This window comes from Columba livia, chromosome 26 (genome assembly GCF_036013475.1).
Source record: "Columba livia isolate bColLiv1 breed racing homer chromosome 26, bColLiv1.pat.W.v2, whole genome shotgun sequence".
In the NCBI taxonomy this organism is placed as follows: Eukaryota; Metazoa; Chordata; class Aves; order Columbiformes; family Columbidae; genus Columba; species Columba livia.
This window is the reverse complement of record NC_088627.1, coordinates 4,160,403-4,178,909: the sequence shown is the minus strand read 5'-3', so window position 1 is coordinate 4,178,909 and position 18,507 is coordinate 4,160,403. Positions and strand designations below refer to the sequence as shown.

Genomic DNA, 18,507 nt, shown 5'->3' with positions numbered 1-18,507 from the left:
GTCGGTGGGGACAGGGGTCCGGCCCGCCCTCACCCCGTGTCACCGAGCCAGGCTGAGACCAGGGCCTGGCATGCGGGATTTCAGGAGCCCGGGTGGGATGGAGCGACGCCGGGCCTCGAACCGGGGTCTCGGCCTGGAACCGCTCCCCGCGGCCACGCCCCGGCCGCCGCTAGCCCCGCCCACCCCGCCCCTGAAGGTCCAGGACACGCCCCCGCCGCCTGACCGGCGCCTCGGGCCGGTCATGTGCTCAGTCAAGATGGCGGCGCTCAGGGCGGTGGTGCCGCTGCTGCTGGGGCTGTGTCTGCACTGCGCGGCCGCCGCCGTTCCCCTCGTTATCTGGCACGGGATGGGTGAGCCGGGACCGGCAGGGGGGGACATCCTCCGGTAACGGCTCTGTGGGCGGGGCTTAGCGGACGGGGCCGCGCGGGGCGCCGGACAGGCCTCCCCCGGCCCCGCTCCGGCCTCTCCGTGCTCCGTGCCGGGGGTTTCCGCGGAGACCGGGAGGCGCTGACCCCCATCCCCGGGCCTGTGCGTGCGTTGGAAGCTCCCGATCCTGTTGGTGGGGGCGACGTGAGGGCCTGGGCGGTGGTTTGATGGTGTTTATCGCTGTTCCCTTTCGCAGGAGACAGTTGCTGCAACCCGATGAGCATGGGCTACATCAAAAAAATGGTGGAGGACAAAATACCTGGGATTTACGTTCTGTCTCTCAAGATTGGAAACAACATGATACAGGTAATATCTGCTGTCGCAGGGCGGTGGTGAGTACGGCAGGGCAGTCTGGTGTTCGCGTCATCCCACAAGTTTCCTGTTGTGCTTTCCCTGCTGTTTCTTTTGTTCCTTGTGAAGTAAACAGCTTTGACAGGTCGAAACCAATAAAGTCTGGATAATACCCGGGGAAAAACAAATCCCTAGACTAAACTGGATTAATATGCAAATCCACTGATTAGCACTGTAACGATTACCACACCAGGTAATATGAAGGCGTGTGATAAGACGCTGGGCTTGGGCAGAGCTTCACCCCTTCCTGTCCTTTTTGATTTACAAATGTTTATTCGCTACACGTCTTCAGTATAATGTAGATACAGGCTCCTTCCTTTGTGCTTTTGGATAGTTTCACGTAACCCTGCAGAATTTCTTTAATTAGTCTCTGAGGATAATGTGCGATGTATATTAATTTTCTGGGATCTGGAGAAGATGTTTGAAGTTTGATATTTTTATTTTCTATATATATAAAATCTGAAGGAGCTCAGATCGTTAAGGCGTTTTGGGAAGCGTCGCGGTTGGTTGCACATAGGACAGTTTTGCCCTGCAGAGCAGTAGCAAAGACACGGTGATGGGAAGTCTCACAACCTGAATTTCGCTTCTGTCCCGTTGTGAAAGTTTCAGGTCCTCTTCCAAAAGCAGAACTGTCAGTCGTCTATTTGTAGCTATTAAACTAGCGTAAGACACTTTGAAGGTACGAGTTGTACTTTCTAATCTGGCTAATCCCTCAGGACATGCAGAACAGCTTCTTCATGAACGTGAACGACCAAGTGAGCGCCGTGTGCGGCCAGCTCGCCGCGGACCCCCGCCTGCGAGGGGGCTACAACGCCATGGGCTTCTCCCAGGGAGCCCAGTTCCTGTGAGTTCACTCTCCTGGCCCATTTCCAGGGGTTTTCCTTGGGTTTTACCTTCCGATTTAAAACTTTTGAAGCACTAAGCAGATGTAAACTGGCAAAGCCCTTTGTGAAGGGCTCTGAAGACCTGGGGGTGTTTGCCTGTAGCCCGGCTCTACCAGGGTTAATTCTCTTTGCAAACCTCACCCAGTGCGCTGGGCTGAGCTCAGATCCTCATCTCTCCCGCAGGCGAGTGCGTTGGGCTGAGCTCAGCTCCTCCTGCACTAGGCTGAGCTCAGCTCCTCCTGCACTAGGCTGAGCTCAGCTCCTCCTGCACTAGGCTGAGCTCAGCTCCTCCTGCACTGGGCTGAGCTCAGCTCCTCCTGCACTGGGCTGAGCTCAGCTCCTCCTGCACTGGGCTGAGCTCAGCTCCTCCTGCACTAGGCTGAGCTCAGCTCTGTCTGTCCCGCAGGCGGGCGGTGGCCCAGAGGTGTCCGTCTCCTCCCATGCTCAGTTTGATCTCCATCGGAGGGCAGCACCAAGGTAGCGTCCCCATGAGCCACCTCCTACCCGCTCTGAGGGGTGGGGGCTCCTGTTTGCAGCAGGAATCATTTCTTTTAACCCCTTCCTAAAAACTGACTGTTGTCTTGTCAGTTAAACTGCCTTTGTTCCTGTCTGAACCTGCTGACCTGCTTAGGCCCAGCTCTTAGCCCACTACATTACCATCATTCTCAGTCTTGCTTAACTGGCAACCAGAGGGACTTTTGCGAGTAGGCGACTTATTGCCTGGGTTGAACTCTTAGATATTTTGGAAGCACTTAAGATTAGTTGTTTCAGGAGAAGAAATTTAAAGCCTTAGTGAAAATAAACCTGAGCGATAATGATATTTTCCAGTCGTCAGCGGGAAGGCTAAAGCCCTGAGGAAAGGGAGGTGCTTTTTGCGGTAGATTAAAGAGGCACCAGAGAAAAGGTTTTAAGAGGGGTACAGGTAAGAGTGGGTGGTGATGAATTTCAAATACTCTCCCCGAGATGTCCCATGGGTTGAGTATTTCTTTGTAATGTAGTGGGAAGACTTGTAGGGAACCTCATGGGAGCACACGGGGCGAGCTGGACGGCGTTCGGCTTGTCTGCCTCTGCTCTCCAGAGCAATTCCCTCAGCTCCAGAACATCGCCCGTTATCTTGGTGTGTAACAGCCCCCAGGGCCAGCAGGGCTGTCTAATGGGATTGCAGGATTAAACACCGTCTGATTCCCCGGGTAATTCTTGCCGCTGCTCTGTACGAGGGTGGTTCTTCACCAGCCGGAGGGATTAAGGGATTTCGGTTTGGCTCACGGAGCTCTCACACGTCCCCCTGCCCCAGGCGTGTACGGATTTCCGCGCTGTCCTGGCGAGAGCTCCCATGTCTGCGACTGGATCCGGAAGATGCTGGATCTGGGCGCCTACACGCAGGCTGTCCAGGAGCAGTGAGTATCCTCGCCGGGCTGCAGCACCGGGAACGCGCCAAAACCTCCGGGTTTCCGCTCTGACCTTTCGGTTTCTCTCTTCTCCAGCTTGGTACAAGCTGAGTATTGGCACGACCCGCTGAAGGAGGAGGAGTACAGGAAGAACAGCGTCTTTTTGGCTGACATAAACCAGGAGAGGGTAGGTCCTGGCTGATGATTAAGCACCGGCAGGAGAGAAGACTCAGCAGCGAGTTCCTGCCCGTTAGTTCTCCTTGGCAGTGGTTTTGCTGGAGTTTTAAGGGGAATGTTTTGCATGTTCTGCCTCTCAGGCCGGTGCAGTCCAGGGTTTCCTTTGCTGGAGCAGGCGGTTTCCCTGACCCATCTCGGGGAATTTTCCGGTGACTCGGATCTCTTCTCTGTTCACTTTCATCCAGGGCGTCAATGAGACGTACAAGAAAAACCTGATGGCTCTGAAGAAGTTTGTGATGGTGAAATTTCTCAATGACACCATGGTGGACCCTCCGATCTCCGAGGTGAGGCGGCCGGGCGCGGGCGCTGCTTTTGGGCGCCGCTTTGCTTCTGGTTTGCTCGTTTCGGTTTGTCCTTTGGCGGCAGAACTTGGGGCCGCCGAGGAGCAGCCTGAGCACAAACACGGGCCTGACGCTGCGCCGTCCCCGGCGGGAACTGGTGAAAACCCCTTTATCTCCCAGGAACCCTTCAGCAACTATGTCTTTTGTTTTATTCTGACAGTGGTTTGGGTTTTACAAAAGCGGGCAAGCCAAGGAGACCATCCCGCTGCAGGAGACCTCGCTGTACAAGGAGGTACGTTCTGCTGAGGGGTTTCTGCTGTTTCTACTTTAGTATCTCTTAAAAGTTGTCCAAAATGCTTTTTTCCCCTCTCTGAGAAGCTCTGAAGAGCAGAGGTGGCGCCCACTGTAGCGTGACAGCCACTAGTGTCACAAAAACGGCCTCTGGCCACCAACGCTTCTCTCTGCGCTGGGTTCCCCGGCCGCGGCAGAGCCCCTGGAACCTATGGTTGTGCTTCTGTGTCTGCAGGATCGCCTGGGGCTGCAGGAGATGGACAAAGCAGGAAAACTGGTGTTCCTGGGGGTGGCCGGGGACCACCTGCACGTCACAGAAGAGTGGTTTGACAGCACCATCCTCCCCTTCCTCCAGTGAGCCCAACGGGAGGGTCTGGCGCTGCAGTTAACGCAGCTGCTTCTGTGCAACGGCACTTTTTGCATACGAGCCTGCGGGGAAACGGGGAAGGGGCAGAAAAGGGGTTAATTCAGCAGTTCCAGGGTGTGCAGTTTGATTACACTCCAGCACGGGCGGCAGAGCCTCGCGCTGACTCTGAAGGTTCTGGTAACTCGACTTCAGATGGCAGAGCTGAGGCTGCGCCGCTCGCTCGGTGACGGCGAATTGCGCAGGAGGTTTGTTGTCCCGTCGCCTGCTCCCCGCGGGACACAACAGCAGTATTAACCGAATCACTAGTGCGAGAACGCTGCGTCTCTTGCGGGATCAGCAGGTAGACCTGTCCACCTGGATACAGGGGAAAGAGGGGACAGCCTGTCCTTCAGGATGGGGGAAAAAAGCCACATTTAAGGGTTTCTGGGGGAATAAGGAGGGTTTTAAATTAAGTGGGTATTAGCAGCTTGAACAGTTTTCAACTAATGGCTTGTTTTATGCACTTTTGTACAGCAACTGAAATCAATAAAGAACTTCACACCTAATCAACTAAAAATAAATAAAAGGGGTGAGATTCGACAACTCCTGCCAGTTGTGGAAATTCTGTGTTTGCAATTCGGCAGCAACACCCCGTGAGCCCCCAAAGAACAAACACGAGCCGCTGGAGTGAGCAAGTTGGCATTAACTTTATTCTATCTTCTGTATAATCTTAAGTACATAAGAAAGGTTGTTTTTTTCCACAAGCCTCAGGAGAAGACGAGTACAAGTCACAGGACAGTCTCAAAATTAAAAAATTGCATATTTTTTTTTTGTAAGTTTTGTCCTAGAGATAAAAGAACATTGACACTTTACAGAGGAAATGCTTTTAAGATATGCTTATGCCACCCGAGGCGTTGGAGAAATGAAGGTCAAAGCACGTGCAGCTCCCTTTGTGGGTGGGTACAGTACGTGTGTGTGTCTCGAATCCGTCCCTCTGCTCCGGCAACCTGGCACAGAGGCTACGAACTTCCACCAAAGTAAAGAGCCAAGCGAGGGGGCAAAGGGGAGGGTGAGAGGACTCACGTTTTGGGGTTTGCAGATGAGGGAGAGAGTGATGAACCGACTTGATCCAACTCGGGTATTTACAAAACCGCGCTACGACCCTGGAATGCAGGAGACCCGTCCTCTGTGGGAGGGGAACAGGTTCAGCAGAACCGTCCTGGAAGACTGAACCTGGAGAACAACCGAAAAGACCCAGGGGCAAAGATTCCCCTGCGAGGGTGGGGGGTGATGGACCCGAGGTGCTCAGCGCCGGCTCCGCCGCTGCAGCCGTTCCTGGGGCACCGGGTGATGTAAAACCTCCTGACATGGCACAATCAGAAATACACTGAGCTAATAGGAATGATGGAAGAGAAATCAGGGTGGAACGCTACGGCCTTTGGTCCGACAAAACCATTCCCGTGTCCTGTAATGCCACCAAATAATACACAGAGCTGGAATGAGCGGCTTCTGGGGCCTCCTTGAGACACCTGCCGTAGCGATCGGGTGCTCTGGACCCTCACAGACACCATTATTTGTTAAAAAGGGACAACATTCCTCTCTCACATGAACAGTTTACTCAAAGGCAATACAAAAAAAAACCCCGAACAACACTCTCAAAGCCAACTGCCTGTACTGGGATGTCACCAAAAATCTGACTTGATCGACTGGTGCAGTTAGATCAGCCAAGGGGAGAAAAACCAACAAAAATACACCTTCCTGCTAAGAGATGTGGATGATAACTGACCCGCCACCTCCACCAAAGCCCAGCCAGAGGGATCTCAGTGACGGCAGGCGGCCGTGTCTCTCGGGCAGAAGAGAAGCAGTTTGAGAGCAGAAAGGTACAAGAAATCTAAGAGAATCATCTGGAAGCAGATTTGTCCCACAGCAGGGCCAGGGGAGGGCGCGAGCCTCGGAGCTTCTCTGCTTAGCCGGCAATTTCCGTCACGGTGGTGACCAACTTCTGACCGTTCCACACTGTCTTGAACTGTTCTGGAACGGGGAATTCAGTCTGGAAGGTAAAAACAGAAATCTAGTGTCAAAAATCAGTTTATGACACAGAACAGTTGCTGCTTCAGGCGCTTCTTTTCCAAGATAGAGGCTTTGTCCCCTCCTGCGCCACAAACGCTGCCTGTTCTGCCTCCCAGAGGCTCCGAGGAAGCAGCAGCTCTCACAAAACAACAAACGCCTCACCCTAAAGACAAATTATTTGCTGGTTTTAACATCTGCTCGTCATTCGCAGCCTCCAAGTCTAGAACTGTCCCTCCAGACCTCACGGTAACTGTGACGTTCCCTGTCGGGGCTCAAAGTGCAAACCCTGCCCCGCGTTACCCCAACCAGACCGCACTGACTTCCAAACTTCACACTCACAAAGTCACCGCCCTCCGCGGGAATAAGGACGTTCATCTCCGACGACTTGGCACTGACGATTTCGCAGTCTAGGGAGTCCTTGCTCAGGTACACGTGGCAACCGTCTGTCTTGTTGATGGAAATCGTTGGCACTTTACCCATGACCTGGTCAAAGCAGAGGTTAGAGGAGCGTTAGCTTGAACCGGGCAACCGCAACATTTTGGTTGTGAGCTTCCCTTTGAGGGAAGAGCTTTGACTCTATCCCACAGCTGCAGACACGCTGGATTTAAGCACTCCCACCTTTGGCAAAAATCCCAAGTTATTGCTTCTTTTGATCCCTTTAGTGCAAAACTACAGAGAACGTTGGGCAGATTGACCATCCCAAATCAGGGACCATGTCGCAGACACTCACCTGAACTTTAACGTCCCTGCTGTTGATGATCTCTACGATGCCCACCACGTCATCAAACACCAGCCCAAGCTTCTTACAGTTATCTGCGAAAACAAGATACAACAGATCACAGAAAGGTTCTGGAGACTCAGCCTTCTGCGAACACACCAGCACGCAGAAGCGGTTTTCAAGGGTTTCTCCACTTACCGAGGGTGATGGAGTTGATCTTGCCCTTGATTTGAAGCGTGCTATTTGTGCACTTGAAAACGTACGCTACCTGCTTCAGCTCTGTGTCGCTGATTACCAGGTTAGTGGCGTTCTCCTGGTTTTCCTGAAAAGGCAGGGAAAACGCGCTTTATTTGCTGAACGCAGACCAATTAGTCCATGTGAAGAGCAGGACAGCGCGGCTTGTTAAAAGCAAACGGCCCGTGCCTTCAGGTGGTGCCTCTTACAAGAAAGGTCTTCAGGGGACGTCCCTTCCCTGCTGCAAAGCTCCCACCCCTCCAACCCTCTCGCTGACACCAGGAACTCACCACTCTCCACTTTTTGCCCTCTAGTTCTAGCAAGGCAGGTGCCTTGGGAGAGGTTTTTTGGGAGGGATTAGCATTACAGGCTGGTTTGGGAGCAGTGAAAGGTTTGGGCCCGCTTCTCACAGGACCCCCTTGGTTCTTCAGCGCTGGATTCTTGTGGGTCTTCATGTCATCGGAAACATGTCTTAAGCCTGCAAGAAAGGTCAAGCCTGAGCTCCGGCTCTGCTCCAAGAACGCGGTTTCACAAACACCAGACGCCAGTGATTGCAACAACCAGGGTGATAACATTTTTCAAAATACAAATAAATTATTGCCTAAATTGAGCCCACGTATGAGTGACAGCAAGTGAGAGGGAGCAAGGAACACCTGACAGAGAGAACACAAGGTACAGAACCAGAAGGCACCAGCTCTTCCACTCTGCAGCTGGAAAAAGCCCCGAGCTGAGCACCTCACCTTTGTTTCACGTCTGTCCCGATGTGACAGGTGACACACCAAAGGGACGCGGTTTGTGCAAACACAAACAGGTGCAAAATTGCATCTTTCGTACTTGAGACATTCAGGCAGCCCAAAGGCTCCACATCTTGTAAAACCTGAGAGATGAGGCTGAGAATTCTATCTCAGATGTGCTCTCTTTGTCCCCAGGAACCACCTTGAGGCTGCTTCTGCCTCCCACCCTCCTCAGCCCAGACGGTGTTTTGTGACTCCAAGCGACGGTTCCAAGCGGGTGTATTGAGAACAGCAGCAGAACAAGGACTCGCAGCACAACAGTATCTCGCTTGCGGCTACTCCCACCTACCCGAAGTGATTCCTTCTCCCCGGTTGATCTGGGCGAAGAGCGCGGAGCGGGAGGCAGAGTCGTCTGTGCTGGAGCTGCTGGGGGCAGGAGCTGGCGGGGGAGGAGGGCCCGGCGGGGGAGGCGCAGCCCCGGCTGGGGGAGCGGACGGTGATTTAGCCCCTTCTGTTGCTACAGGACCCTGCAAGAGGCCAGCGAGAGGAAAGGCCATTGCACAAGCCCCGCATCTGCTGCAATAGTCACGCAACACTCGTCTAAAGCTCCTGCAGATGCAGGCAGCACTTACTGTTTTGCTCCAGGTCAGCCCTGTGGTGTGATATTCTTTGATATAAGCCTGCAGCTCTGTCCAGATGCTCAGATAAGCCTTCACCCAGTCCACTTGCTTTTTATCTCTGAGGACACAAGGAGATTGTGAGGACTGAGTAGGTTCATTTGCCATTAGAACTCAAGGACTACAAACTTCTTTATGCCTCTCAGCATGCCAGTAAGACGCGGCTGGGCCAGCACAGCAGCCTCGCACCTCCAGCACCGCGTTCTGCCTTCAGCATTAATCCTGCACCTGCAGGCAGGAGGCCAGAGCCCTGCTCCGTAACCCATTTTCATTGAGGAGTCTGGTATTTCCAACAGGACTCACTCCCGAGACTCAACATGCTGCCCTGGGAAACACCTCAGGTGCTGCTGGGACAAGAGCAGCAATACGCTTCCTACCTGAGACCCCAGCTACAATGTGAATGCAAAGAATCATCGCTAAGGATCAGGGAAAAACAGCTAAATGAGGCTTTATACATACACCCTGCCTTTAAAAAGAGTTTAATTAAAGACCAATGCAGCCATGGTTAGCTACTGGAGGAGAGCTTACACAGCCAGTTAGCCATGTTCAATGACAAAGAAAGAAGGGGAACTTACACATCCTTGTACTCCTTGAGGATCCTGTTGGTGTAAAACATGGCAGCATCGGTCATTTCCTTCACATAAGGACCAGGCTTTGGAGCCTAAAGAAGAACAAACACATGAGTGTGGAGCTGCTGACCAGGGAAACAGAGCCGGCCCACTAGCCCAAGGAAACCGCGTCCCACTGGAGTTCTTACCATGGCCACCCAGCCCAGCGCTGGGATGCTCTCGCTGACTGCCGATAAGTGATTGAACATTTTGCTACCGCGGTTCTTCTCCCTGAAATCCTGCACCATCTGGATTTGCTCAGAAATGGGTTTCAGAAGCGATGACAACGCATTCTGCAGGACAAGAGGGACGGGAACAGTTAACGACATTAGTATCACTCTGGAATGGCCGCACGTCTTCACGGGCAGCTCTGCCGAGATGAAGGTCACTCGGAGGAAGGTTCCAACTGGCACGGTTTCTGCTGCAGCTCCTGCGCGGCCCGGCCCGCCCCGCCAGCCCAGCGCGGTCCCACAGCCTCGCTCCTCCGGGGCTGAAGTCATCGCTCCCAACTGGATCGGTACGATGGGAGTACGCCAAGAACTGTGACTCATGTTCCCTCCAAGACACACTGACAAGGCTTGTTAGTAACGAGGACAGAAATAGCATTTGCCTTTCCTGGATTCTTTTGTTCCAAGGCAGTTTGTCAAATTTTTCCTTTCCTTTACGAACCCTCAGAAAAAGGGGGTGCTGCGCAGGTTTGGGAAGTTTGGGATCCAGAGCCTGAATTACAGTCGGAGTTGGAGCAAGTTCCCAACTCACCCTTATCAAGCTGGACTTGTGTTCAAGTTGCTTCTCAAGTGTTTGGGTAGTAAGAATTGTTTCTGTGTGATGTTCACCTGGCATGCTGACCAAAGTGCTTCGAAGTCTTCTGAGGTCAGAGCAGCCAGTTCAGCCGTTCCAGAGATGCCTCTTGGGCAACTTTTCCTTCCTCCAAGATCACAAAGTCTCCTGCTGATGGCAGCAGTGAGGGACAAATTTGGGCAAAACTTGCTTTCCAAAGCCTCTGCTTTTCCATTTGCTGTTCGGATGAACACAGAGATTCTGAGCTGCACCAGCCAGGCTGAGCTTTCAGCAGCTCCAGCCTAACAACAAGTCACAGGATGGGGAAATTCTTTGCCACAAGCGATGAGTGTTCATACATTTTACATTTTTAAACTTGCTGCTCCAGAACTGACTCCTGCAAGACAACCTGCACAAAGACCTACACTAGATTAAGGTTGTTGTTTGCTCATAATCCTTTACTTAAATAATTTGTGAGCAGATCCTCAGACTAGAGGCTATGCAGAGCAGTCCCAGCAAGCCTGGGAAAGACAAACAACCCTCCAGTGCTGAGTTTGGGCAAAAAAAGATGCAGATACATTCTGCAGTGAATAGGAAAGTAGCACAGAAATGCAGCTACCACGGTGTAACAGCAGAAGCTGTGACTAAGCCAGATCATAACTGCAAAGAAAAGCAAGGTGGGATCCTGTTGCTCAGGAAAAACAGTTCTCAGCAGGGAAAAGCCAACGCATTCAGGATCAGATTCGCAGTCACACATCCTGCTGAGAAGCAGCAGCCTCAGGTAAAGTGTTAAATTACTCGCTAAGGACAAATCAATCCTAAAAGCCTCGCTACTATTCAGAGGCCATTCAATAGAGACAAGCGCCTGTTATAGTTCAGAAGGAGTTTAATGCCTGAAAGTCTATAAGCATCACATAATGAAAAGCAAATCCCAGGGCGGCTCCTGTCTCAGACAAGCTGCTGTCTGCAGGCCGCATCTCAGAGAACAGTGATTGCGCGGGGCTGGTGCCAGGCGGAACTTGAGACGGACGCCGTGAGATGACACTCAAAGCTGCTCCGACAGCTACAGAAAACCTGTTGCTCTAATAACTGGAAAACACCAGTTCTGCAGCTCTAAGAATCAATGTCCGGCATTGTGCCCAGTATTGGGTGAGCACCCGGAACAGTTTGCGCTCTCAGCAAGTGTCACCTCACGGATAGGAGTGTCCCCAGTCCTCTCTGGTTCCTCGTTTGGAGCAACTGTGACGGCCCAGATTGCGCTGCGCTTGCTGCCATCCCCTGCTCTGAGGTCAGGACACACAAGTTCTGACAGGCGATTCCCCAGACTCACCTCTGCCGGCTGCTGATGTTGCGACGCCATCACCAGAAGAGCCCTCTCGCTCATCAAGCCCCCATGAACCATCTCAGCCTAAAAACAGAGAGAAAAATAAGAGAGAGTTCCCTTGTACCCAGTGTAATGCTCACAGTCACTCCAGTCCCCGCTGCCACCAGCTCCAGGTCTGTAAGAAGCAGCTACACTGATCCCAAAGCGATCTCATCCTCAGAGAAAAAGCACAAGGTGTAACAGCTCTTGGGCTGATAGCTCACAGAGCTCCTACAGGCATGTGCCAAAATGAGCTACGCACCTAATTAACAAAGACTTCAAGAAGGAGGTTTGATTCATAATGTGTGTAGGTGGCAATCTGCTGGAGTTACCCAGGCATCTGCATCTGCTTTGAATCCTCAAGGATTACAAACATCCTCGAATATCGCTCTACAGGAATGCAAACACTGACAGCAAACCTGGCCCTTAACTGCCCCGAAGAACAAGCAGTATCTACTTAAAGCGAAGGGAGAACGTGAGTCCTTACATGCTTCTGCACATCCCCGCCAACTTCTTTGCTGATCTTCATATATTCAGCTACCGGGCCGGCGAGAAGGGCGTCAAAAGCCTGCACGTACTGAGCCACTCCTGCAGAGAGGGAACCAGAGCACAGGATCAGCGAGAGGTACTGGGGGGGCTCAGCCTTCCCCCAGGTCCCGCGGGCTCAGCCTGCAGCGGAACACAGAGGAGGGAAGTGTTGCAGCCACAGGAAGCCCTTTTCTCAGCAGGACGGTAACCGCAGGGCTGTTGGCATTTGCGCAGTGCCTGCAAAAGTCGCTTCCCCTCTGTGTACAAGCAGCTCACGAGCATCGCCCGCCCTGCAGCAGCTGCTGATGTCTGACACTGCCACATCGGTGCAGGGCGACGCTGCCGGGGGTGCTTTGGGTCTCACCTTTGGAAGAGTCATTTCCGCACATGCCTGGTCCTTGGCACATCATCTCCAGGCGCTCCACAGCCTTCTCCAACCGTCCAACCAGTCTTTCCATCTCTACCGCTGTCACAACCTGCACAGGCAGAACACAGGTATTCCTATCAACTGACAGTATGAAACTTGTACAGCAGACATTGGAGAGGGTTTATCAGCTGTCTGGTACAAGCTCCATGAGAATAATTTCCACCTGGCTCTGCACTCTGATGATGGGCAGGAGGGCACCTCACATTAGCATTGGGATCACACAACAGCCACTTTCTATTGCCACACTTGCTCCTTAATGACCACATAGCCTTATTCCATCATAAGGACTTCTTACACAATATAATAACACTAAAACTTACATCTTCTAACCTTGTATTGACACCTCTCAATAAAACTAAGGTCTGCACAGAATCTTACTGCAGTCAGTTCTTGGCCAAAGTCCCAGCTGTGAGCATAGAACAAGCCAAGTATGACGGCTTTGCTGCGAGTTCATGCACTTCAGGTTAGAACCAGCAGTTTTGATTCTGCAAATGCATCCACAGAGACCTCCTGGAGTCTTGAATTCCACCGAGGAACATCTCAACCTCCAGCATGGCTGCAGCACAGAGCATCAGCCTGCAGAACGAGCCACCCTGGCACACGCCAAGACGAGCAGCTGCACGAGCTGAGACAGCAGAGCTGCTTCTGCAACAATGCGCCCCTGTTCATCTCTCCCTCTGCAGCCTTCGGGGTGTGAACTGCAGAATCCACCCTGCAAGCACCGCACAGTGATTTAGGCACATAAATCATTTGAAGCATCTCATCTGGAAAAGTCTTAAGTGTCATAGAAACTTTCCATTAATTACCGCTTTGCGGAGACTCTGCACCAAGGAGCACAAGTCACGCTCCCAGCACACTAATGCACGGGGAATGCGGGGAGGGAGCAGCAAGTCACCGTTTGCATTTTTATCTTATCACCACTTATCGAAGGATTTTACAACGCAAATCATGACTGTGGCCTGGACGTGGCTTCCTGCTCACTGCAACGGCTGCGAGAGCTCAAACCCTGCCTGGAGGAGCACGTTGAAAAGGAAGACGGGGTTTACCCAACTGCGTCGATGAGTTGATAGCAGATCTCTCTCAGAACCGAAACCTGAAGTTCTAACTCGAGTTTTGCCTCCTTAGCCCCACTCCAAAGCGCCTGTTTTCACCCAATTTCCAGAGGATGTGGGGCAGATCCAGCGTTAGTCACCGGCGGGACTGATGTCACCAGACAAACAAGACTGTTTTCCACCCTTCTTTCGCCTGTTTGCATCAGGAGAAGCAGCACTGACGTGGGGGCAAGCAGGGGGGACAGGTCACCCCCTCCCGAGAGGAAGAGCACGGTTTCCTCTGTGTAACACTGAGCCGGAGCAGATACTGTGCAAAAAAACGGACAGCGGTAACTGGACGGCTTCCAGATAGACAAAAAAAGTTCAGAGAGGCTGCAGCTCGTGGGCGGTCACCCATATAATCAACAGAAATGAATACCTCCTTTTTTTTATCCTGCGCAATGTAGAAATCCTGACCACAGGATTGTCAGCGCTTTGCTGCAGCCGAGGACGCCGCATCCAGAATGGGGCTCACGTCTCCAAGCGGGAGCGCAGCCAAGAGCGGGGCTCTGCCTCCCCCGCGCTCAGCACACTAAAAAGGGTGGTTTTTTCCCTAAAAGAGCCACCTGTTAAAGAAATTCTCCTGTGCTTCGAGAGCGCAGCGAGATAAGGAGGTGTAGCGCAAGCGTTTCAGGAAGGACACCAGGTTTACAGAGCGCTGGGCAGACAAAGCTGCTGTTCTGATCCCCACCACATTCCACACGAGGCTCTAATCTGATCAGCCCCATTACAGAGTCACAAACCGCATTTCAAATCGGGATTACAAACCAGAAAGTCCAGATGGAAAGCTGCTTCCTACCCCCAGCACCGAAACAGGCTGTTGCGAGGAGCGTATCGCATCGGTTCTAGATCTGCTGTCGGGATTCGCGTCCTTTAACAAGAAACCGTTCCTTGAAATTCAGATTCCTCCCGTCCCCCCGCAGTTCGACACGTCCTTGCTCAGCCTCTGTGGTTTCCATAACAGAACCAGGTCTGTGAACCTCGAGCTCTCTGGCAGATGGTGAACTCATTTTAATTTCTGTTTAATGGGCAGCATTAGGACAACTTGCAAGATCAGTCACTTGGTAAATTGGCAGCAAAATGGGACCTGAGCGCAGGTAGCAAATCCTGGCGCAGGCGGCTGTATCTCAGTCGCTCCTCGCTGAAGCCGCCTCAGCCCCCTCACTCTGCTCTTTGCCCTGTGGATGCAGCTCCTTCTGATATCTACATACCAAATCGGAATGAAATAAAGATATTTAGTTGTACAGATGAGAGCCCAACTAACATCAAGTCTGCAATCCAGAGAGATTCACGTTAATCAGGAAGAAGAAATAAAAAGGGCACAAAGTAGCCGTGTTTGGGCAACATCTACACAGTGTTTTGACTATGGATCACTGAATGCAGTGATAAGTGACAAAGTGACTCCACAGTTGTCAGGAATACAATGGGACCTCAACTGCCTCCTTTAAAGAGGAAGCTGAGACGTACAGATCATCGAAGAATCATTTTTGCTCAGCGCATCGTCCCGTGCTCAGGGGGGACGAGAAAGGCTCCCGAGCGCCGTGTGAGCCGGGGGTGGGGGTGAGGTGGAGCTCTCCCTTTTGGGACTATAGTGCAGGATTTAAATCTAGGTCTTGTTTAAATTCAATTGAGCTTTGATTACCAATGGAGCGGAAGCGACGGACTCGCAGCAAACACATAACTTCACGCTGAGCCAGAAAGTCCTTTCATTTTCATCACGCATTTGGTTAATTTATTAACCAGCTTTTATTTCCATCAACGCTTAGGAACACGGTTTGGACACACTGTACTGCAAACAGCCTTTCATCTACAGCTGAACTGGTTCGATACACTGAGCAGAGCAATCAAGGGAAGGGATGTTATTTGTAAAAACACACGTTATCCCAAAGCCGATCCCATCCAACCCCACAGCACGAGGAGTTTCCTGTTTGGAGAACATCAAGGAGACAACACATCCCAGCCAAAGGCTGGGGAGTGAATTATAAAAACGACATACATGAAACTCTCCCGGTTGCCTGAGACAGCAACACTGAGTCCCGGTTCAGACATTCTGCAAGACACAAATGTCAGTTTTACAGCCAAAGCAAGTCAAACCTACGCCCCTGCTCAGCTTCAGCTCCTCTGAAGCCCGACAAAGCGCTGTCAGCAGCGCCGAATTTGCATCAGCTACTTCCTGTTTCGACAGGCAAAAGGAATAAAGATGGGACAACTAAATTAAGAACATACCACAGTTTATTTCTGAGCTGACACTGGAATATCTCAAGGGATCAGCTACCAGATGATTTCCGACATTTATATCTTCCAAAAGCCCAAAGATATTTTTTGGTTTAAACAGTTCAGCTCATCAAGTACGGAACTATTTGAAGCAAGACAGGACTCAAACGCCTGATTTTAGTCAGTTGTCAGGACCAGCCACGAACACCAGGCAGCTATTGTGAGTCCCAGCAGCTGCCAAGACACAGATCTCTGCTGTTTATATCCAATAAAACTTGCTGACATCGCTCCAGAACCCAGGGTGCCTGCTTCTGCTAGTTCACATCCACTCTATTTAGAAAACCAAAAGCGCTTTAAAAAGGAAAAAAGTAAATCCATCTGGACCCTATTTAAGCTCTCTCAAATAACAAATCCTACTGAAATAATTACAAATGTTATTTGGCGCTTTTACTGAAACATTAAGAGATGGTTAAAGTATCGCTTCTCACCAGAGCAAGCGCAAGGACTCCTTTTTCATCACAATTATGTGAAATAGGAGATCTGCACTTGCCAGCCTGTTGTTACATTCCTCTCCTTTCCAGTCCCTGTCAGGGCGATGGATCCACCAGGGAAGGAACTCAGGAGCTCAGATTTAAGATAAACTGGATGCAGCACCAAGCCCTGTACCGGGAATTCAGAGCACAGACCCTGCTGAGCACCCCTCCTGAGCTGCGCCCGCCCAAGCTGCTTGGCTCAACTTTGTTACATGAAGAACAGGGAGTATTTTTGGCTTTCAGAAAGCTCAGCAATATTCTGGGAACACCAGGTTCACCTCGGGAGGGGAAAGGGAATAACAGCAGCTTCTCGAGGCCGCTGGTTCCTGCATTTTCAGCCACGGTCTGGGGGAATCCCAGGACCCGATGCGCAAAATCCCATCACCTGACGTGTGAAACGCCTGTATCGCTTTTTTCATTTAACCATCACAAAATCTAAAGTGACCACTGACACGTTTATCCCATCCTAATCCCCACCAAAGGCAGAAGGGAAGGCAGCAGCGGGCTGAGGACAGCCCGACAGGACCGGTACTGGGAAACGCCGAAATATCAGCGCTTGAGGCTGCGAGAAATCGCCCCCGTCACGGACAGGCGGGTGTGTGATATCACCGGGGCACACCCCGCGCCGGAGTGAGTCACCCGGGAGATGCGGGCCCCGGGAACGCACCAGGAACCGGCGGCTCCTGCCCCAGAGCCCCGGCAGACCCCGGCCCCGCTCCCAGGGGCTGGACCGAGGACCAAACGCCTCCCGCTGGGGTTGTGGGGGCGGTACCGGCGGATCCCGCCGGTAATTCGTGTGTCCCCCCCAGCACGGGCCGGAAGCGCTTCCGCTCCTCTCCGGAAGCGCCCGGGAGCCCCGAAGCCACCGCGCCCGGTGACGGGTCCCGGTAACAACCGCGTCGGGGGGTTTTCACCGTTCTGTGACTAAATGAACCCCAAAACAACCGCGTCTAACGGATTCACCCCCGCGTTCGGCCCGGAGCCCCTCCCTCCCCCCTGAGGCGGAGGAGCCCCCTCAGACGGCCGGGCCCGACCCCTCACCGGCGCCCCCGCCCAGCCCCGGCGCCCGTCGCGGCCGCTCCTCGGCAGCCTCCTCCCGCCGATGCGGGCTCGGTGCCGCCCCGGCAGGACCCCCCGCCCCGCTCCCTCTCTCTCTTTCTCTCTCACCTCCCGCCGCTCCCGCTCCGCCGCCGCCCGGCGCCGCCCAGCTCCACCGCGCCCGCCGCTTCCGGTCCCCCTCCCCGCGCGCCGGAAGTGCGCACAGCGCGGCGCGGCGCCGGCGAGGAGGAGCTTCGAGCAATCGCCCTCCCTGCGATTGGCGGGTGGGGTTGGGGGCGTGGTCGAAGAAGGCGAGGGGTGGAGTTAGGGGCGGGGTCCCGCTTAGGGGCGGGGCCAGGGGGCGCCGGTGGGAGGGGAGGGGAGGGGGTACTTGGGGACCCCCGAGCGGGACTGGGGGCTCAATCCCAAACATCAAACCGCTCCCGGGACACGAAGCGCTTCGTGCTCACAGACCCTCTTTGATCCGAGGGTCTCAGAGCGCTTGGCAGAGGGCGGATAGAATCACACAGAGTGTCAGGAGTTGAAGGGCCCTGGAAAGCCCATCCAGTGCAATCCCCCCATGGAGCAGGAACACCCAGATGAGGTTACACAGGAAGGTGTCCAGGCGGGTTGGAATGTCTGCACAGAAGGAGACTCCACAACCCCCTGGGCAGCCTGGGCCAGGCTCTGCCACCCTCACCCCAACAAGTTTCTTCTCAAATTTAAGTGGAACCTCCTGTGTTCCAGTTTGCACCCATTGCCCCTTGTCCTGTCACTGGTTGTCACCAGAAGAGCCTGGCTCCATCCTCCTGACACTGCCCCTTTCCAGATTGATCCCCAGGAATGAGTCCCCCCTCAGTCTCCTCTTGTCCAGCTCCAGAGCCCCAGCTCCCTCAGCCTTTCCTCACACGGGAGATGCTCCACTCCCTCCAGCATCTTGGTGGCTGCGCTGGACTCTCTGCAGCAGTTCCCTATCCTGCTGGAACTGAGGGGCCACAACTGGACACAATATTCCAGGTGTGGTCTCAAAATTAAATAAATAAGTATTGTTGTCCTGGTTTTGTTGCCGGAGAGACGAAGAACAGGGTGGTCGAGGGAAAAATAACTCCGAGTCAGGAAGAGGACCCTGGAGACAATATGAGATTGTTCCCACAGTGGCTTTTACCGTTTTTGCATTTTACATTTTACTGTCTGCTTTTAAAATTTGGGCAGGACTTGATGTAAAAAGGTGTTTGCTGGCACGGTTAGAGACAGGGCAGTGGTCCTCCCTGCCTGCTGCGGGGGACTT

General features: G+C 53.0%; 2 protein-coding genes across 2 annotated transcripts; one reads left to right on the top strand and one right to left on the bottom strand.

Moving 5' to 3' along the window:
- Nucleotides 1-55: 55 nt before the first annotated feature.
- Nucleotides 56-4,807, top strand: PPT1 (palmitoyl-protein thioesterase 1). The gene is made up of 9 exons (XM_065041737.1): nucleotides 56-350; nucleotides 623-732; nucleotides 1,494-1,621; nucleotides 2,068-2,138; nucleotides 2,956-3,058; nucleotides 3,146-3,236; nucleotides 3,472-3,570; nucleotides 3,788-3,859; nucleotides 4,094-4,807. Exons 1-9 carry the CDS (start codon nucleotides 71-73, stop codon nucleotides 4,214-4,216), a joined length of 1,077 nt encoding a protein of 358 aa, XP_064897809.1. The 5' UTR covers nucleotides 56-70; the 3' UTR covers nucleotides 4,217-4,807.
- Nucleotides 4,808-4,890: 83 nt separating this feature from the next.
- CAP1 (cyclase associated actin cytoskeleton regulatory protein 1) lies at nucleotides 4,891-17,500 on the bottom strand. Its single transcript, XM_065041730.1, has 13 exons — nucleotides 17,349-17,500; nucleotides 12,281-12,392; nucleotides 11,876-11,976; nucleotides 11,356-11,433; nucleotides 9,395-9,538; nucleotides 9,213-9,298; nucleotides 8,593-8,698; nucleotides 8,310-8,487; nucleotides 7,517-7,704; nucleotides 7,191-7,314; nucleotides 7,005-7,087; nucleotides 6,614-6,757; nucleotides 4,891-6,254 (listed from the first exon to the last, which is right to left on the bottom strand). Exons 2-13 carry the CDS (start codon nucleotides 12,372-12,374, stop codon nucleotides 6,171-6,173), a joined length of 1,410 nt encoding a protein of 469 aa, XP_064897802.1. The 5' UTR covers nucleotides 12,375-12,392; nucleotides 17,349-17,500; the 3' UTR covers nucleotides 4,891-6,170.
- Between the last annotated feature and the right edge of the window lie 1,007 nt (nucleotides 17,501-18,507).